The following is a 21,993-nucleotide window of genomic DNA, read 5'->3' on the forward strand; positions in this document are numbered from 1 at the left end:
CTCATCTTGTTTAGCAGCCTCATCTATGGCACATTGTCAAAGACTTCCTGAGAATCCAAGTAAATAACATTCACCAACTCTCCTTTGTCTAACCTGCTTAATACCACCTCAAAGAACTCTAAAAGTTGTCAGGCAAGATCTCCCCTTAACGAAAGCTTGCTGACTTTGCCCTATTTGTACTTCTAATCTCTCCACAAAACGACCCAGAATGTAGCTACGATTGCCTTTTCTGGTCAGCTGGCATTGTAAAAAATGGCACATTAACATGGGGATTGAAGGTGAAGAAATATTGGGGTTGTTTATAAAATGGTACTGCAGATGTTTGACATAAGAAAAGCATAAGATTCTGATAGTACTCAGGAGGTCAACCAGCAACTGATGGGAGAGAAGCAATTGATGTTTTTGTCTGTGACCTTTCCATTAAACCATAATAGTTGATGGTAAAAGTTGAAATATTTTAAAATATAAGAAAAGGAATGAGGAGAAAGCAAAAGGTATGCTGCCTTCTCCGTCTGTCTTAAGGGAAGGTCAGTAAAGATCTCTGAACTTATGAATTAGGAGCAGAAGTAGTCCACTTGGCCCCTTGTCTGCTCCACCATTTAATAAGGTCATGGCTGATTGTAAACACATTTCCATCTACTTGCTATGACTTTTTGCTCCTTTAGCAATAATCTGACTATCTCTGCCTTTAAAAAAAATATTCAAAGGCTCTGCTTCCACCACCTCCGAGGAGTGATCCTCTGAGGCAGTTTTGTTTCATCTGTATCATAGATGGTGACCCCTTAGACTTTCCCACAAGATGAAACATCCACCCTGTCAACACCCCTCAGGACAAAGTCTCCTCTTCGTCATCCAAACTCCAGCAGATACAAACCTAGCCTACCCAATTTTTCCTTGTGTGACAACCTGCTCTTAACAAGCATTAGTCCAGTAAATGTTCTCTGAACTGCTTCCAATGCATTTACAACCTTTCTTAAATGACCAATAATGTACTCCAGATGTTGTCTCACCAGGGCTTATACAAGTGAGGCATAACCTTTCTACTTTTGTATTTGGTTCCCCCAGCAATACGAAAGCTAACTGAATATTATTTAATTACCTGCATTCGAACCTTCTATAAATCATGTACTAGGGCATCCAAGTACCTCTGCATCCCAGAGCTCAGCAATCTCTCACCATTTAGATATTTTTCCACTTTTTGTGCCAAATAGACAATTCCACATGATCCAACATTATACTATCTTTGCCCGTTACTGTACCTAACTACCTCCCTTCCTGTCCTCATGTCAACAGAACATTTAGCAGCTGTTTCATGACTTCATTGAAGTCCTCTATAAAAGTGAGAGCGATTAAATGATAAGGATAAAAATGCAGGGTGACAGGATAGTGGAGGAGGTGTAACTGCAGAATACTTTAATTACTGTTGTAGATACTGGAGATCTAAAATAAAAATGCTGCAAATGCTGTTCATCTGAAATAGTTGAATGCAGTATTGAATCCAGAAGGCTGTATTATGCCTAGTTGAAAGATCAAGTGCAGTTTGTTAACTTTGCATTAAGCTTCATTGAAATAATATAAGGGGCAATGGAGAGGTGAGACTGGGAATGAAATGGAGGATTAAAGTGATGAGCAACTGAAAGCTCAGTCACGTTTGTAGTCCATGTGGAAGTGTTGTGCAAAACAGTCACCTCAATCTGCTTTTGGCCTCCGGTGTAGAAGACTGTATTTATCATGTATACTGTTTACTCTGTGAGCTTCATATGAGCCAGGAATGCTTGTATATGTGACAATAAATCTGAATTTGAAGAGACCACATTGAGCATGAATATGTACAAGAAAATTAAAGTGTACTGCTTCACGGGGGGTGGGGAGGGTGGTAGAGTAGTATTTGTGGCCTACTTTTTCAGTCAATTGTTTTGCAATATGGATATCAATGTAATTATTAACACTGGTTTATTGCTGGTTATTAAAGTAAGTCTACTAAGATTTCACTCATTCAAATGCCACTGATTTTGATACTAACACTGACTGGGTAAGTGCAGTAAAATGAGTCATGATTCCAGATTGCACAGGAAGTCACAGGCCTTTGCAGAAAATGTAATGTGGACAGATTCTGTCTGATCAACGTGAGATGAGCAAAAGTGTATAAATGTCATTTTTACATTTCCTATTCATTTGGCACTTCTGTTTTGTAGGAATTGATTTCAAAATACGAACAGTAGAACTAGATGGGAAGAAAATCAAGCTCCAGATATGGTGAGTACTAATGGTTCAATGAATGTAATTTGTTTGCTCAGATGTAGGAGTTACTGATATAATGTGATATTGGATTTAGGCTAGATAATCGATTACAAACAAGGAAATGCTCATTAGTTAACAGCATCAGTGAAAAAAACAGTTGACATTTCAGATCAATCATCTTTCATTGCTCTGAGAAATTGTAACTGAACTGGAATTCCTCAACCACACTAGTTCCAACAGGAATGAAAATTTAATGCAAACTATCTATGTACAACTGTATGCTAATTGGTTGTACAAAGTAATAATTTTAACCAAGAATATATTTAGAATTGGTTTGATAGACTTTGTAGTTGTTTATTTCAAGAGTATGTTTATTATTCCACTCAACTTCTGGCTTTTAGTTTGGATCACTTCTGTCAGCAAAGGCTGGGTAAATTTCTCTTGAGCATCACTGCTGACGTACTTGAATTTGACAGTGACTCGCGTTTTCTAAGTTTGGAATTTTTTTTGCGCAGAGATTGACTTTGAAAGTTTGTGTATTTCCACTCTTCTCAATTAACATATCCTTGCCCACCAAAATATCATTTTAGTTCTTAGTAGATATAATTATGACCTGTATTTCTTAAGAACATGGATTTATTTTGGGCATGGTTTACTGTTGTAACTCTGGTCTTGGGAAGCAATGAGTCTTATTAGCAAATTCAGTCTAATGGACAAAATTGTAGGACTTTTGGTCACAGCGTAGAAGGGGCCTGTCTGGAATGTAGTTAGTTTCTTCTCCCCTGAACCCCCCCCCCCTCCCAAAACACTCCTTACACCACATCAAAAATAAATCCAGTTTAAATCCAGTTCCTCACCTTTGTCTAGCAATGGACTTTCTCAAGAAATGATCTAATTCCCTTTTATGGTCTGTTTTTGTGTTGTATATCCTATGTAACCTAGTATTAACAGCAGCTCGAGATCAAATATTTAAGTAAGGAGGACCCTATCATATGATAAATGCCTTCCTAGTTTTAGTAACTTCATTCTCTGAGTACAATACAAAAATAAACTGGTTCTAGGGAATGGTTTAAACTAAACTTTCCCAGCTATTTAGTAACCTCATCTTTACCTTATCTGCATGTAACACCGTAACATATTTCGAAAATCCGAGTATATGTCACAACATTTATCACATAACTTTTTTTCAAAGTTCTTTAAGATTGGTTGATTATAACCTATTTTTAGAATTATGCTGATTAGTCATAACTACCATTTCTGTGAAATCTTTGATCATGTAAGAAGTAGAAGTAGCAGAATAGGACAAAAAGCAAGATGGATTTGCAGTTTTCATGGACAAGTGAATGCACTACAATACAGGTGAAAAGACCATACCCTATATTGTCAAAAATAGAAGTAGATTTCTTCACACTGCACTTGATGTTTGGGGACCAGGAAAGAGAACATGCCTTCAAGTTGAAGAAATGAAATTGTGGATGATTTTAATCTGTTGATCCGTGGAAAGTGAAACTTTTAGTAGTATTTAAAAAGTGGTAAAATTTGCAAAATTAAGTTCAAAGACAGATGAATTCTGCCTCCCAGTGATCTGAGGCAGATGTTGAAATTATTTTGTAGAATGCTGAGAAGTCTAATAACTGGAACATGTCACCACCATCTGAATTAATTCCAGATAAATTAACTTGACCTGCAGTGTATTCATCTTGACTAGTGACTATCTTTTCAAAAGTTTTATTTTAAACATTTTCCATTTTGACTGCACCAATACAAACTCTGGAGTACAATACAAAAATAAACTGGTTTAAACTAAACTTTCCCAGCTATTTGACACATGTTAATTTGTAGAAGTGTCTTCAGAATGTAGGAGTAAGGTGAAACATCACAGTTCATTCCAGGAACAATTGGTTTGGGCTGTACGGTGAGTAATCAGACAGATCTTTTGGAATCACTAGAATACAGTGCAGCTTCGATATAACTTGCCTCGTTATTTTGCAATTTCAGATATACCACGAGGTATTATCATGGCCCTATTATGGAAACTAGGCACATATTATTTTTAGTTGTAATACAGGTAGCTTGTAATGTGGGTGTTAGTTGTTTCCTGACAGCCATGTTATATGGGGGTTGCACAGTAGTTCATTATTTCTTTGAGAGGGTGGGTGATTGAGACGGAGGAGTAAAGATGTAAAATTCCTTTTCAGTGCAATCATTTTTGCAGAACTGGATAGAAAAGAAAAAAACACTTCCAAATTGCTTTTTTTTTTCGTGTGAATTTGAACCTCTCATTGTTTTCAACAAATGCAACTCACCAGTTTATTGAACAGTGTTGTGATGAATTGCTTTGAAGATTATCAATGTGTGAATGCACACACAGCTACTTGACATGAATATATTTCCTACAAATCTGAAAAATGTAGTTTTATTTCAAATACACCTTATTGTACGGAGCTGCAGTGTGAAGAGCAGAACCACACTGATCTGTAATTTGTACTGTATCACTCACTTTTGGATAGACACAAGAAATACTGAAGCTTTTGATGTTGTGAAACGTACCTTTGGTTTAGGGTAAGAGGTCTAGAGAGGATGTGAGTAAGAACTTTTTCACAAAGAGGGTAATTGGAATCTGGAATGCACTGCCTGGGGTGATGGACGCAAGTATTCTCATAGCATTTAAGTATTTAGAGGAGCACTTAAATCGCCAAGGCATAGTGTAGTTTATGGTCCAAGTGCTGGTAAATGGGATTAGCATAAGTAGGTACTTAATTGTCAGTATGGACATGCTGGGTCGAAGGTCCCATGTCTGTGCTTTGACTCTTTGATTAGAACCAAAGAGAAGGGTCTTGTCCCATGATTGTCCCCTGTTCAATCTTCCTTTTCTTGACATTTAATCTGTCCTACAATCTGTTTCGTCCATCATTCTCTCCTCATTCCCTCTTTACATCCTAAATTTATTTTCCCTTCATCATGCTCTGCAGATTTAAAACAAAATCATTGATTGAAAAGTAATACTCACCAGGTTGTGTAAAAGTATGTTAATCTCCCATATAGAGGAATCCCAGTGGTTTGAGTACATTGAGCTATAGATCTCATGCCTTATAATTTGTGCAGGGCTTCTCTGGCCTGTCCCTGCCAACAAGATCAAAAGATCCATTTTGCTGCCTTTCATGAGTCTACCAGTAGGCCTTAATTGACCAAAGGAAATGACTGCAAATGGTTTCCTGAACATACCCATAGACCCACACCATTTGTTGATTGCACAAGTAAAAGTCTTTGTATCAGAACATCAGTTTGACAAGAACTGCTGAAGTTTTACTCTGACAACGAGAGGAGCAAGTGTTGAATGCAATACCAAGTCATCAATGTTGTGGATTCCAAGAGGATGGGTATGGGATCTTCAGGGTGGCCAATCAGTTATTTACTGCGAGCCACCTGCTCGGACCTCTGCCTCCTGCAATCAAACACCAATGATGGGAGCATAGGAGACTGAAGTTCAAAAGTTTTGATTAAAGTATCCCCTCTTTCCAATCAGGGACACAGCAGGTCAAGAAAGATTCCGTACCATCACAACCGCATACTACAGAGGAGCTATGGTAAGCATAAGGAGTCTTCCTTTACTAAATTCTCAGTTAGCCTTGCACACGTACAAATTAATGTTTACAATTTTAAAAGTTAATTTTTAGACAAATGGGAAACAATAAAACTGCTTTCTGCTGCATAATTATTTTTATTATCCCACCAAGTTCCAGTCTGAGTAGTGTCATGTTTGAGATTCTACTGCAACCCTCATGTTGAACTGTGAGATACAGGGAATTGGTTTGCACGTGAAACTCATCACATGCTGACAAGAGTCCTGGGTGGATAGTATGTCACTGTTATACAGTTGATTGGAAGGAAGGAAAACCTAGTCCCTGATGCTGGTAGGGAAATATGCAAGCCCAATTCACAATTATCTAGGTATCGGTGGGGGGGGGGGGAGGGGGGCGGGGTGGAATCAGCTCTGCATGTTTACACTGTGTGTAGCATGGCAAGTGCAGGCTTGGGTTTATCCAATGAGCTATGTATGCATCATATTGTCAAGTGCAAGGGTATGCCTGTACTTTCTGCCTGTGCAGTTGGCTACACTCTGCTGGCTATGTATTGCAGGCCTCCTTTGTAAGCAGAGTGTTGTATTTTCTTATGCCTTTGTAGCAGCTAGTCATTGAATGGACTTTGCAGAGTCTGTGAAATGGGTTATCTGCCAGGATTTCCAAGAGAAAATTTGAGTCTTTTCAGTAAAAACTATGTAATCATGTCTGATTTGCTTTACTGTATATTTCTGAAACCTTTGTTAGTGAAATAATTTTGCAGCCCTTCTGAAGAATTTGTACCACGCAAAATTTACTATAAATTTCCTCCCTAATCTACACAATGTAACCACCATTGTTTCAAAACAAAGCAGGGTAATGTTGGTACATAACACATCTGTTCCCTCCTGAGGATCTCTGTCTTGTCACCTGTAAAATGTCCCTTAAAAATCTACATTGACCAAGAATTTCACTTTATTCTGTATCATGTTCCTTGGGATGTTGCTGTTGTGCTGTATGATTTTGATGGAAGCAACAGTGCAGAAATGTGCATGCTATAAACCTTACTATTTTTTTGACCATGTTTCTAGGGAATAATGTTGGTATATGACATAACAAATGAGAAGTCTTTTGATAACATAAAGAACTGGATAAGAAATATTGAAGAGGTGAGTAACAATTTTTTCAAAGCTTTGATCTGAGAGCAGTAACCAGACAATTGATGTAATGCATATGTTTCCAAAGGCTGCCTAACACTCGAATCGTGAACTGTAATTGGTTGCATTTAGCTGTTTTTTTTTGAAGCAATGTTTTTTTAATAGTGAACACTATTTAAATTTTTCAAATCAAGTCTTAAGCACTGAGAATGGCATGTTGTTTTGCACAGCTTTGAGTCCTAGCATTGAATTCAGCCTATTTTGACTGGTTGGTACTTCAGGTCTTTCGTGAAATTATTTATGTTTGAGAGTGCAAGGCATAAAACAATCTCAAACTGAGACAGAGGGTGCAAAAAAAAAACTGCTGATGGTGGCCCAGAAGCAGTGATGATCTGGATAGACGCAGGAAGTAAAAGCTCAACTCAGTTTCTAGACTGGCTTGTCAGAAGATGAGATTGTAATCTTAAAAACAAAATACAAAAGCTAATGTAATGTTATACAAGTTGGGCTGATCGTGTGGATACATTTTCCAATAAATCCTGCCGATTTATATTGATACTAGACTGGGTAAGAGTGTGCATAGGAAGAGAATCTCAAGTAATGTGATGCAAGTAAAAAAAAAACATATCTGCATCTTCAATTCCAGAAGGGTTGGGGTTGGCAAAATACAGTATTATTCTGTCATTATAACCGTATAGATGTAATTTTAGAGTTCTGACAAAGCCCCCAACTGTATTGATTCCAAGTAGTAACAATGGGATTTGATGTATTCAGTCAATATAATCCATTGCCCTCATTAAGAGTACCATGTAAACTGATACCAAGTTGCTTATACTCTTTGGTTCAGCATTTCTCTTTATTCATACAGGTCTTTCTCAGCTTATGTACAGCCCATACATTGGGAGAGCAACAGGATGGATTTGCCAGCTGCTGCAAAGCTGCTGGCATCTTCTGCCAGGTGGGAACCCAGTTTGCAGTCACATTTCCTACTTGCAAACTGTTTGGGTTACGAACAGTTCACAGGAATGGAAATATGAGACTGCGGATGCTGGAGTCTGGAGCAACAAACAAGGTGCTGGAGGACTCAGCAGGACAGTTGATGTTTCGGATCGAGATGCTTCGTCTTTAACCCTGCTGTAACTTGGGGAGGACCTGTATAAACTTGATCTTTCTTTCCCTTTCTTCCACATCACTTCAGTTTAATGACTCACTTTGGATCCTTTGAATATCATCTCTTGGACACTTTCATTTGTTTAGAATTCTACTTGTACACCTGACTTCACTGTCTCCAAATCTCCTTGTTATACAGCACCTTTTCAAAAGCCTTCAGAAAGTCCATGTGCACTGCATAATCCTGTTTTTTTTTAAAAAAATCAAAAAATTGCAGATACTGGAAGTCTGAAACAAAAAATTGCATTACCCTCATCAACTCCACTAACTCATTAATCATTTCTATCAAATCAACTAAACACAATTTGCCCTTAAATCCGTGCTGGTTTGCCTTAATTAATCCAGTCCTAGACCAATGCTTTTGAAAACTTTCCTGCCACTGGATTAACTGAGTGGTCTGCAATTGCTGAGCTTTGTCCTTACTCCCTTTTTCAGAAAAGGGAATGACATTTACTACTGTGTACTCCTCTGGTATCACCCCCATATCAAACGAGTACTGGAACATTGCAGTCAGTGCTTCTGCAGTTGTATCCCATACTTCCCTCAGAGTCCTAGGATCTATCCCATATGGTCCTGGTGATTTAGGGACTCCCAAGATCAATAGTTCTAATACCCTCCCTTCCACCCCTGCACCCCCCCCACCCCCATCAATTTTTAATATTTCTAGTGTCTAAACTATCTCCTCCTTCACTTTTACTTTGTAAGCCCCCTCTTCCCCAGTGAAGATAGATGCAAAGTACTCATTTAGTACTCACTTCCCCTTCAGCATCTCTGTGTAAATTCCCATTTTTGTTTTTTTTGTAGTTCCTGCTCTTCTATGCACTATTTTACTATTTATACAACACTTTTAGATTCCCATTGACATTGGCAACTAATCGTTTCTCACACATTATCCTTGCCTCTCGTTTTAATTTTCACTTCCCCTCTGCTTTTATAATCAGAAGGTTCTGTTTGCTATTTATAACACTACGCAGCCTAAATGGATACTAGGTAGGCATGAAGGAAACTAATTTGCAGGACTACAGGAAACAAAGTGTATGCATTGCTCTACAAGGAATCAGCATGAACTAGTTTGGCTGTTTATTGATTATGCTGATTCCGGTTAGTGGTTCAAATGATCCTGACCAGGTCTACTACACCTTTTATAACTTTTAGACACTTTTTAAATGAAAGCCAAAGTTTGTCATTGTGGTTTGTCTTTTTCTATATCGTGAAAGAGCAAAAATAATAGTCTAACACCTAACAACTTGGAAATGTGCTAATACTAGCTGAAATGTCTAGTCAAGAGGACTAGAATATAAAAGCAAAAACTTAATGCAGAGGCTTTATAAGATGTTGGTCATACCACATTTGGAGTATTGTGAGAAGTTTTTGGGCCCCATTTCTAAAGATGTGCTGGCGTTGGAGAGGATCCAGAGGAGGTTTATGAGAATGATCCAGGGAATGAAAGGGTTAACGTATGAGGGGCGTTTGATGGCTCTGGGCCTGTACTTGCTGGAGTTTAGAAGGATGAGGGGGGATCTCATTGAAACTTAGTCCAGTTCTGGTTGCTAGAATCATTGATATTTAGATTATTTCCCAAATTTGTTCATTTGAAATATGAAATTGATAAAATTGCATGTAATCCAGAGGTTTTGCCAATGTCCTTCAGGAAAGGAAGTCTGTTATTATCTAATGTGACTCCAGCTATTCATTTCAAGGAAAATTAAATGCTGGCATATCAGTGACATTGATTTCTTGCAAATGGATTTAAAAAAAAGAACCAAAAACAGAATGCTGGAAGAACCCGGCAGGTCAGCGGCATCTGTGGAGTCAAAAGGTGTAAACCAATGTTTCAGTCAAGACCTTGCAACAGGTCTAGGAAGCAAGGCCTTGACCCAAAACATCAACGTACACCTTTTGCCTCCACAGTTGCTGCTTGACCCACTGAGTTCTTTAAGTGTTCTGTTTTCTGTTCCAGATTCCAGCATCTTTAGTCCCTTCTGTCTCTAAGCCAAAAGGAATATGTGCTAGGAGAGAGGATTATGGGGGTGTAGGTGATAGTTTAGTGAGTGAAACCCATAGCACGATGTGTAGGGGCAGCAACAACAGTAGCGAAAGACAGCTGGATATTGAGAGTTTTGCTAGGAATACTACTAGCTGCACCCACAGTTTGTCTGCAGTGTTACAAGGATGAGGGAAGCAGTGCAAAAATAATACCCAAGCTGAGTGTTGAGGAACATCGTTTGTAATTAAAAGCTGAGGTAATTTTCTCTTTAGAGCAATTAAATTCAGTCTTCAAAATTCCTAAAGTGAGCAGAGAAATTCACCCTGCAGTCACCCATTGCCAAAATGCACAAACTGGTTTACACTGTTAATTTCCTGTCTGCTTTGTGAATTTCAGAGTTGAATGGGTCACTAAGAAGTACTTGTGCTATACGTTGACTTACATTTCTGTTACTTTCCAACAACAAAACAAAGGCATAGATTCATGAAAATCCTTTTATTTGATCACTGTTCCTGTCCTGAGTTGGAGGGACTCCAGTTTATATGGCAATTTTGAGTTTTTGGTATGGTGATCATTATGAATTTGTATGATTGATTTTTTGTATTGAGAGGAGATCTGGTTTAAAGCTGAATGTTCAATGAAGTTGAGGGGCAAATGTAATAAAATTCTGCCACTTTCACTGGAAGAGACAAGGAAGTGAGGGAAAGAGGAAATGGAAGTCAGACCTGTCACGGGCCTCATTGTACAGGTTCTTGCTGTATCATTGAAAGTTGCCTTCTGTGGTCATTCTGATTTGTATCGGTGTGAACCATTTCTACATTTGCTGGGTTTTTGTGCGATGCAGATATAGCGATGTATTGAGATGGAAACCTGAACATTGAGGTTGCCAACTTGTACTCTTACCTGGGTGTGAATCCCAACAGCTTGGAAATTTAATACAGTTAATTTACTGTTTGTTTGGATTGAGTAAAATATCTTTGTGTTTTAGCATGCATCTTCAGATGTGGAAAGGATGATTCTGGGCAACAAGTGTGATATGAATGAGAAAAGGCAAGTGTCGAAAGAGCGAGGGGAGAAGGTAAGGCAACAAAAGTTGTTCACCTATTTAAGATTATTCAGATATGTTTTTCTGTTTCTAACTGATGCTTATTGTTCCACAGTTAGCGATAGATTATGGGATTAAGTTCCTGGAAACCAGTGCAAAATCCAGCATAAATGTTGAAGAGGTAAGAAACCAAGGGAAATATTTGCATACTGACCTGCAAGTAAATGTATGTGGTTATCATACAGTCTATATTCGCAGTTAATTTATGGAGAAAATGGAGTAGTTACATAAATTCTGAAATTGTAACAAATATTTGACAGGATAGGCAGCATCTGTGGGGGGAGAAACCATTAACAGTTCATGTTGGTCTTTTATCAAAAAATTTAGAGACATTGTAAAGTTTTTAGATAAAGAGAAAGGGGAAGGGAAGAAAGGACATAAGGAAGTGTCTGTGGTAAGGTAGGAGAGTGTGCAGGATAAAGGTCGGGTTAAAGGTAGTGGACCAGTTTGTTGAGGAGGGAGTTAACCCTTGGAAATATTGGAAAGGGGAGTTAAGAAACAATAGATATAATAGAATAGTGGTTACATTACTGGACTGACAGCTGGAGGCCTAATCTACTGATCCAGAAATATTAGTTCAAATTCCACTTCAGCTGGGGAATTTAGATTCACTTGTGCAATGTGGAACAAGCAGCCAATATTGTTGTGGTGATTTTGAAGGTGCTGTGTTGTCATGAAAATCTGTTGATGTTTAGCAGTGTCCCTTGGGGAGAAAATCTGGCCCAATCAAGCCTATATGTGACTCTTGTCCCTGTTGGTTAGCTCTCAACTCGAGTACTATTGGGCTGCATGAGGGAATGATGGCATTGTGATTAAGTTATTGTATTAGGGACCAAGAGGTATAAATATCTTTATTTGAGAACTTAAATTTAACTTGAGGATAAAATGCTTGTAGTTAATCAGTTGCTGGTTCATTCATGTATTTAAGGACAACTATTCTTCCTGGATCTGGTTTAGTCCTTGTGACTCCAGACCCACAGCAATATGCTTGACTCTTAATTGCCCTCTGCAATGGCCTAGCAATTGTGGTTAGCAACATCAACCTCTGTAAATGAATTTCTAAAATGTGCTGTTGGCTCCTCTGTCAGTGACCTGACCATCTTTCCTCATTTCCTTCCCCTTGCTCTGCTCCACCCCTTCCGTTTCTTTGCTGTTTTCAGCCCTTTGCCCACCTGGCTTGGTATTCTCACTGTCTTATTTGCTTCAGGAAGGTTGTTTCAATTTGCATTATATACATCAAGTTCAATGAAATCAAGTAGTTGATGAGATTAACATTTCTGAATATGGTAACCGTGGTGCAGGATAAATGAGTGAAATTATATGCAGCACAGAATAAATTTTAAACATACTGATCATCTTCAAGAACAGAATAAGCAGTATTCAAAGAAGCATTCAGTCACACTGAATTAGTGTGACGTGACAACACTCCAACTCCTGGTTCTGTTTTTAAAATGCAAGTAAAATTTGCAAACATTAGTTTGAAAGTTAGCTGTGTCTAATGATCTCTCAAAATCAAAATGGCACAAGTGAAATCCAGTAGAAGTTGAAAATTTGAAATAGAAACAAAATGCTGGCAACATTTTGCAGATCAGGAAGCATCTGAAAAGATGACACCTAATGCTTCAGTTCAGTGAATTTTCATCAGAATGTGTCATGGAAGACAAAAAGGATAACAGGAAAAGTTGCCAATCTTCGATATCAACTGTTTTTCTTTGTACAAATGCTGTTTGACTTGATTTTTTTTTAAATTTAAGATGAAGACAATCGGCATCTATTCCCTCCAGAGTTGCAAATGTTTGGAATCTTTGAGTAAAGTCATTTAGGATTCTGAAAGGCAAAGGACTTCAGCGTTTCCTGCTTTTAACTTTGAAACGCAACATGTGAAAATTATTTCTCTAAATTGTTTGCATGTTATAGCCAACGGTTCTTAGTTGCTTAAGTGCTGCTGGTGGAGAGCACGCCGCACACGTGAAATTGACCATGTATAAATTCATGCAAGATTTGGTGATGATTATGTGCAAGCAGAAGGCAACTTTCCTGTAATACTTAATCTGTCAAGAAGCTGTATCTTTTTTTGGGGTTATGCTAAATACACAGCTTTTAACACCATGACTCCATTTCCTGAAACACAGGTGCATGATAAACACAGCTACATATGACAGTCACTTATTTCGTTACAGGCATTTATTACACTTGCACGAGATATCATGACGAAGCTCAACCGGAAAATGGTATGTAAATGTTTCTGGACTGCAAGATGCACTTGTAGAAATTTGATATTGAGATGTGATTAGGAATGCTGTGAGTTGGTCCTTCCCACTGGCAGTACTTGTGATTGGACAAGATTTCACTACAGCTTAACAGTACATGTTCCTTGTGTTTTTACCCACTCTTCCTGACTGCTGTAATACCTGGTCCATGAGAGGCTCTAGGCCTCTGACTTCAATGCTGGGTGTAGAGTCGTACAGCATAGAAACGGGCCCTTCAGCCCAACTGGTCCATGCCAACCAAGGTGCCCCATCCAAGCTAGTCCCAATTGCCAATGTTTTGACCTATAACCTTCTAAACCTTTCCAATCCATGTCTTTTAAAAGTTGTTGTTACACCTGCCTCAACCACTTCCTCTGGCTGCTCATTCCACATACATAGCACCCTTTGTGCGTATAAAAAAAAGCTGCTCCTCAAGATCTTATTAGACTTTTTCCCCTCTCACCTTAAATCTATGCCCCTCATGATCTTACATACCTCTATAAGATCATTCCTTGGAGCATAGGAAAGTGAGAGGTGAAGTCCTAGCCTGTCTGACCTCTCCCCATAACTCAGTCCTTCAAGTCCTAGTAAATCTTTTCTGCACTCTTTCCAGTTTAATAACATCTTTCCTATAGCATGGTGACCAAAACTGAACACAATACTCCAAGTCCAGCCTCACCAGCATTCTGTACAACCACACAGCCATAACCTCCCAACTTTTATACTCTGTGCCCTGACCAGTGTGGCAAAAGTTTTCACCCGGTCTCCCTGTGACTCCACTTTCAGGGAACCACGTACTTGTACTCCAAGGTCCCTCTATTCTACAACACTCCCAAGTGCCTTGCTGTTCACTTCAAGTCCTACTTTGATTTGACTTTACAAAATGCAACATCTCACACTTGTCTGAATTAAACTCCATTTCCCATTTCTTGGCCCACATACTCAGTTGATCAAGATGCCATTGCAATTCTTGATAGCCACCTTCACTGTCTACTATTGGTGTCATCTGCAAACTTACTAACCATACCTTGTACCTAGCCATGCCTTGGGTGGTGCCAAGGAAAACAATCACAGCACTTTGGATTCTAAAGCACTTTAGCAATTCATGGGATGCCACTTTTTGTTTCCTGTAATTTGGGTCTTCACCAGAAAGAGTTGAACTTTGCAAACTGTAAAAGCTCAAGTCTAATACAGGTGAAGGTTGAATGAATCCTTGCATTATTCTTTGCAAATAATGGGTAGGGGAGCCACACGACAGAGATACTGAGCAGAATCCCTTTGTTCACCTAATGGCATGTGGCCATATCGAAGAATCTCAGTGCCGCCCTGTTGGCTTTGCATGCAGTGAGCCACAAGTAAATTTGTGATCGTACTGTTGAGTGAGCCAGCACAGCAGGATGCCAGACTGGTCAAGTTCTTAAATGAAAAGTGTTCTCATTGTTGATATCTTTGAGGATCACCCATCTACCACTTAAAATTCCTTCATACCAAGGAAGTCAAACTGGTATAGGAAATGGGAACCATATGTTAAACCTGAGCCCTAGACCTGCTGTATGCAAGATGACATCTCACTTCAAAGATAATTACAAACATGCCACTAACTGTCTTGCATTTTGAATTGAAACAACTTGTGACATGGCAGGCAAGTGGATGGTAACTATCATCTCTACACTGAACCATTTTGATAGAATAGCTTCCTTTTCTGGGTGCTAATCAAAGTTATTCAATGATCAAGGATATTCAACTTTGTTTTAAATTCGGGTGGTGGTGGCAACACTGAAGGCTGCCATTTCCAAATATCCTTGTGTATTGTAGAGAAAACTATTTGGGCAAAGTTTTGCTGGCATCGTGCTTCATCAGAAATCCAATAATTAGACTTGAAAGCTGCAGTAATCCTTCTAGCTCCAATTCCAGTTGCGCAGACATTAGGACTAAATGGATTTTGTGCTTCCTGAGGCCCCAGTCTTTCCAGGTGAAAAGATTGTCTGATATTTAAATTGTTGCCTGAGGTTTTGCTAAGTGGAGGCTAGGCCACTGCTTCCTTATCCTTCTGCTTTGAAAACCATTTTAGAGTTTTATGGGAAAATCCCTATAATGGACTTGTGCATTTGTGATTCCCAAAATCATTTGTTTTACTTCCTTCAAATGCCCGTTCCTACGTGCAACAATGGAAGAATGGGCAAATGTGGATGGCAATCGCTTCCTAATCTAAACAACTGACATATTTTACCAGATGTCAGGGAGGTGTTCTTGAGAATACACAGGACTTGGCAATACGGCAGCAGTGTGATGAGATAAATGAGGACCTTGTGTGACGAACGTTGTTTACGTCCATCTGTCTTTAAAAAATTTCTGACAATGCATTTCTGTTTCTAGAATGAAAACAGTCCTCCAGGAGGCAGTGGACAAGTCAAAATCACCGCCAAGAACCAGTCAAAGAAAACCAGTTTCTTCCGGTGTACACTGCTTTGATGGACCTAAAATGACAGACTGCAGCATTCTTAGGGCAACCTTCTTTGCTTCCCTGAAAGCACAGTGTTGATCAGCCTCTGAAATTAATTCCACCTGCTGCTGCTGAGAGCTCGCTGTTTGCAGATCACCTGTTGGTCTTCCCTGAGTGGGTTGGGCAGATACACACACAAGTGCCATCTCAAGCCCACCCCCTCATTCCACTCCTTCCCCCCACCCCCACCCAGTTGGCTCATGTTCACCATTGTGACGGAAAATGGAAATGGAAGAATTGGAGATACAGGAATATGCTGTGTGAACTTGTTTAATCTGGACTGCCTGCTGTAGAAGCTGTTGTCTGTGAATGGAACCATCCATACAGTATATATGCCAAAATCACCTTTGATCCTGGCAAACTCCTTGCAAGTTAAATTGTGTTTGTGTTCCCATTCCCAAATGTTTAACCTTTTCTGACCCCCTTTCCCTTCTACTCGCCTCTCTCAAAGCAAGTACTTCTGGATCTCATTTTCCTCTCTCAATTTGGCATGACCAGGTTAACAAGAATATTAAAAGCAGTGGCCCTGGACAGGTTGAACTTCTCTAAATGCTCGTTGTTTTTTTTTTGGCTAAATGCCCTGAAGTAAAAGCTACTTAGATGACTTCTATGTCAGTGTTTGTCTAGTGAAACTTTGTGATTGTATCAGCCAGCCTAGAGTTGGGGCTAGAGTTAGATGCTGACTGCTAGTTGCAGGAGTGCTGCACTGGAACTTGTTGCCGTTATGTCAAGGTGGAGAACATCAGCCATGGATCCTACTGTTTACTGGTGACACATCACTCTCCCTGTAATTGAAAGTAGTTTGTGTGAGAATGTGGAGCAGTTTAGTTGTGATGCTCTCTGTGGTCAGAAGGGCTTTTTAGGTCACGCACAGGAACAGGGGCCACTTCAATGTCCCATGGGCCCCAAGGAATCTGCGCCTTGAGAGGCAGAGCGATGAAAGAACTGGTGGAAGTGAGAATGGAGGCAAACTCTCAGACTATGTGATTGGATTTTAAAAGGTGCAGGTGGAAGGAGAAGGATCCCCATCATTTGGAAAACAGTAGCACGAGCACAAACATTGTGTGGCCAGGTTGGAGTGTTGACCGAACACAAGCTCTCTTTGGTATTGCCAGACTCGCTGTCTGTCCTGCTCCCTCTTTGGAACCCCACTTGAGAGCCAGTACCTTCCTAAATTGCACCGTGTGACCACGAGCACCTTTCCCCTGTGTACTGTTGAGCCCCACCCTCTCACTGATGTATGTCCTTTATTGGCAACCCCTCTGGATTTGGTGTTGCTCTTAGTCACTTGATATCAGACACAAACTTTGCCTCGCTGGCTGTTTTGGTACATTGTAACAAACTTAATCAGATTCAAGTGGCTTCCTCTTGCAGTGCTGAGGTCCGTATGCCCTGACTGCTTGAGCACTGGAGTGATGAATGTTTCTTTCATACCATAGCTGCAGCAGAATCTGTAGCCTACTCTTTAACACCTGTGAACCTGCAGTAGCATGTTGTTGACAAGGTTTCTACAATCTCCTTGTCAAAAGACATCAATCTTGTGTCTTTGATTTTAAAGGAAGTTTTATTATAAGGAAAACCACTGGGCATTATCAGAGACACATCAAACTTCGCAAGTGTCTTAAGTCTTGACTTTTGACATGTCACTGACCATTTACTGGCAATTGCTATAAGAATGTGTACACACATGCCTGTCTCTCCATGAACAACCTTCTCCAGCCTGTAATGACTATTATCAAATATGCTTCTTGACGCAGCGGTACAGTGGAGTATATGCTCTGATGTATAAAAAAAAGTTTTTGCTATTTTCTTAACTGTAGCTATGCTAAATTATAAATACATCGCGGAAGCCCGTAGGAAGTTCACTTTCCGCATGGCAAGAGTGAGGTTTCTAAAAGAAACGATTTGCATTGGTATTAAATGCTTTCTTATTGTGAACTTGTTCACAACACTGTAACAGTAAGTCTGCAAAACTGGGGGTTGGCTTGCAGTACGGATACTAATTATCAAAAAAAAACTATTCCCTGTGGATTTTGAATTTTGTTTCATAAAATGATCAATGTGTATGGTTTACAAGAAACTTGACTGTGGAAGAGAAAGCATTCGCAGCAGTATTACTGTTTCCAGGGCTGCACTTTATTATTGTTAATTCTTAATAAACTACTTCAGTGTTTATTTTTAATCTCGGTCCTGTGGAATGCAGAGTTTGGCATAAGTGAGCTTGCAGTAACTGTAAGCACATGTTCATTTGTGCCCATGACTGTATTATGTTGCATAAAACCTGTTCAATCCTCCTAGACAAAACTTTTTTTATTACCTTACAATTTGTCAAGAACACTTACCAGGGACCATCGATAATTTTATTGCATTGTAAATTAAAATACGTAATCACACTCCCTCCTTTCTTGCCCTTTCCAAAAAACTACTTTGGAATTTTTTAATGTTTTTTTTTATTAACTCTAAACATTTGAAAGAATATTTGAAAAACCCTGACAATATTGTATGTACCTGCAGCTAAATGAATAGGATGGGTTCCTATGATAAGTGTTTTAACATTTGAATCCAATTAATTCGTGTACTGATGTTCTGTAAAGTAAACTTGGTGGGTTTTATTATTCAGTGTGGACTTTTTTTTATAATGAGTCTGAAATAAAAGTTAAATGCCAGAATGAGCAGTGGTCTTTGGTTGTCTGTAATGCCTTTTTGTACTGTTCACAATTTAACTGCAGCATTCCTCAACTTGCATATGGGATGTGTTCCTGGATAACATACCATTAAGCAAAGTTTTGTAAATCAGAGACTTTGCATATTTTGGTATTTCTATGAACAGTTTTCGTGAAAAATATCTTCATAAACTAGAGCCTCCTAGCTCAGCATCACATAATTGCAAGAATTTGTAAAAGGAAATACTGTGGTTGTATTTAGTCACAGATTCCGAGTCACTGACATGTTGGAAACTAGAGAGGTCCCTACAGTGTTTGCATTTGTTGCATGCTGCACTTAAAGGTTACTTGGTAAAGTTTTCTCTTGTGGTGCTCTGCTGTTGCAGAATTGAAGCCTGACAGCTTGCAGTCCAGCTGTGGAGCTGAAAAGATGCCAATTAATTTATGTATCATGGTAAGTGGTTTCGCAGAGCTCTGCTGACCTGCCCTGAAATAATTTGACCCAGGTTTTTCCAGAGCAAGGTGTCACAACCAGAAATGTTCCTGCAGGTTTGTTAACTTTTGAAATGTTGGTTGGTATGGATGCTAATTCCATTTGCCTCTCTTGAGTCTAAAGCAATATGTTATCTAGCAAAAATATATCAACCCCATTTTTGACCTCCAACATGCGCAATACTTAATATTTTTGGAGAGAAGTTCCAGGTTTACATACCCTTTGAAGTGTCTCCAGACATCACCTTGAATGACATTAATACCAATTTAAGGTTATGTCAGTGACTTCCCAATCCTGCCCACAGCTCCACCATTAAAAGAAGGCCTTGCAGCTGATCTTTATTCATCCCATCAGAACCAGCTGTTAGGTTTGGCAGGGTTGTGGAGACAAACTTATTTCACACAGTTATCTCAATTGATTAAAGAAACTCCTGATCTCGGTTTCTCCTCAGCTGTGCTGTCAAATCCGCTTCACCTTTTTAAACTTCTTGATAAAGCTTGCACTCCATAGGTTGTCCTCCAATTTAGTTCAGTCCCAGTATCATTCTGGTAAAACTGTTCAGCTTGTCTTTGAAGCCAGTAGATGAGACAAACACTTAAAAATGAATAGTAGCTGTAGGAGGCTGTTAGCTCAAGTCTGTCCCACCATTCAACAAGATCAAGTCATCTTCTGTCTCAAGATCATGTCCCTGTATTGCTAGATTCCTCTTGCATCCAAAAAATCTCAATCTCAGCTTTAAATGAACTCTGACTGTGTCTCCACAGTCCTCTGGTGTAGGGGATGTTAAAGAATCACTACCCTTTGGGGAAGAAAATGTCTCCTTGTCTCAGTTCTAAATGGCAAGTGCCCTTTATTGAGACTGTGGCACCTTAGTTCTAAACTCCTCAGCCAGGGGAAGGATCTTCCCTGTACCTACTCTCTCTCGCCCTCTGAGAATTTTGTACATTTCAATGTCACCTGATATTCTTATAACCTCTAAGAATTGAGGCCTAGCCTATTTAATCTGAGAGGCAGAGAAATGAACATTATTCTAAATGGAGAACTGAGCACCATGTTCTGCCAGAATCTCAGGATGGTTTTATGGAAGTTCTGGGGAGTGAAGGGAATGAGACAGGAAAATAAGGGTTTGTTCAAGGTAAATAAAATTAATAGTCATGGCACTATGTTTATTCTTTGTTAGTTGAGTCCTGAATAGGAAGTTGCAGGAAGTATCATCAGCTGGAGGAGCTCAGCTTCTGAGTTTGAGGCGGGTGACTTTCATAGGCAGGAAGTGATCATCCTGCTGCTTGAGGAAGTTGGTGCAGTCAGGTTTCTGCCAGATAACAAAAAGGCAGACAGACAGCTGAGGAAATCTGACGGTTCCAAGTCTGGGAGGGGCGTTTCTCTGGAAAGTACAGCTTTGCCCAGATCATTGTACGATGGGTGTCTCAGTTCTACAGGGAGGAAGGAGCAGGATCAAGAGAGCTGCATTTTAGGGAATTTTGTAGTTAAGAGCACAGTGTTTCTGTGGTTTCAGGATGTTAATGTTAATCACTGAGCTGCTGCAGCAAAATTACAGAGAAGGTGAACAGCCAGAGGTAGTGGTGTAAAGGCATAAATAGAAAAAGGGATGAGTTCCTGCAGGCAGGCTTCAGAGAGTTGGGAAAGAAAGATGGGTCTTTAAATGTCGGTAATCTCAGATTGCTCTGCATTCTGCTCAGAAACCGTGCAGTACAGATTAATGTGACCCAGAATAAAAGGTGCTGGAAGAAGTGCTTCCAAGTCCTGGAGCACGAACTCATGCAGACAGGATGGATTACACCTCAATATAGTTCGGGCTGATGTCCTGGTTTAACTTGGTGGAAATGTGGATACGGAAATTAGCATTGCAATTGAGGGGGGGAAATACAGTGTGTATGTATACTGTGTGTGTGTGTGTAGAAATAATAAAAGACCGGAGTGGCAACAGATCACCAAATAATGCTCAGACAGGACCAGATTCAGAACAAGTAAAAAGAAACAAGTACATTTTCATGCGTGCACAACAAAAGTTAAGATCATGATTTGCAGGTTTATAGAATTACAATACAATAGCAAATAGAAAGCAGGAATGAGTGGGTTCTAAATATTCCTATATCTACAATGTTCAAGAAAGAGAGGAGTCTGGCCGTGCTGGTGAGAGAGGTTCTGAAGTAATGGACAGAATCTGCTTGGAAGAGAGAAACAAGGTGTGGTTACATTACTGGGACTATTGTGCAGGCCTTAAACTGGTGGGAAGGGTATTGAGGAGTAAATGTGCAGAGGAATTGAAGAGATGTGCAAGAGATGTGAACGTGATAATGAGGCACATGAATTATCTAAACAATAGACTGGGGAAGCAATAACGTACAAGAGAAAGGTGGGTAGAGCTTCTGAAGTATGTTCATGTGAACTTTCTTGATATGTTCAATGTTACCCATTATGGGAAGGCTTTGGAGGTTTACCAGGATGCTGCCTGGATTAGAGGGTATATGCTATGGGAAGAGGTTGGACAAATTAGGGTTGTTTTCTCTGGAGGCTGAGGGGAGACCTGATAGAAGTTTATAAGATGATCAGAGACATAGAAAGAGTAGACAGCCAATATCTTTTTCCCAGGGTCAAAATGTCTAATACTAGGGGGGCATGCATTTAAGGTGAAAGGGGGGTAAATTCAAAAGAGATGCGTGGGGCAAGTCTCTTACACAGTGGTGGGTGGCTGGAATGTGCTACCAGGGATGATAATGGAGGCAAATACAATAGAGGTGTTTATGAGGCTTTCGGATAGGCACGTGAATATTCAGAGAATGGAGGGATATGGGCATTGTGTATGCAGAAAGGATTAGTTTAGTTAGGCATTTAATTACTAGT

The 21,993-nt window shown here is 39.6% G+C and overlaps 1 protein-coding gene across 2 annotated transcripts in view; it reads left to right on the plus strand.

Moving 5' to 3' along the window:
• rab8b (RAB8B, member RAS oncogene family) overlaps positions 1 to 18,644 on the plus strand; it is a 99,328-nt gene extending 80,684 nt beyond the window's left edge. For both annotated transcript variants that reach the window (XM_052042430.1, XM_052042429.1), the window contains exons 2-8: positions 2,196 to 2,256; positions 5,768 to 5,828; positions 6,893 to 6,970; positions 11,104 to 11,193; positions 11,276 to 11,341; positions 13,401 to 13,451; positions 15,846 to 18,644. In XM_052042430.1, coding sequence (XP_051898390.1) covers positions 2,196 to 2,256; positions 5,768 to 5,828; positions 6,893 to 6,970; positions 11,104 to 11,193; positions 11,276 to 11,341; positions 13,401 to 13,451; positions 15,846 to 15,941 — 503 coding nt within the window. In that variant the 3' untranslated portion in view covers positions 15,942 to 18,644. The remainder of the gene's footprint in view (positions 1 to 2,195; positions 2,257 to 5,767; positions 5,829 to 6,892; positions 6,971 to 11,103; positions 11,194 to 11,275; positions 11,342 to 13,400; positions 13,452 to 15,845) is intronic.
• The last annotated feature ends 3,349 nt before the right edge of the window (positions 18,645 to 21,993 follow it).

This window comes from Pristis pectinata, chromosome 32, assembly GCF_009764475.1.
Source record: "Pristis pectinata isolate sPriPec2 chromosome 32, sPriPec2.1.pri, whole genome shotgun sequence".
In the NCBI taxonomy this organism is placed as follows: Eukaryota; Metazoa; Chordata; class Chondrichthyes; order Rhinopristiformes; family Pristidae; genus Pristis; species Pristis pectinata.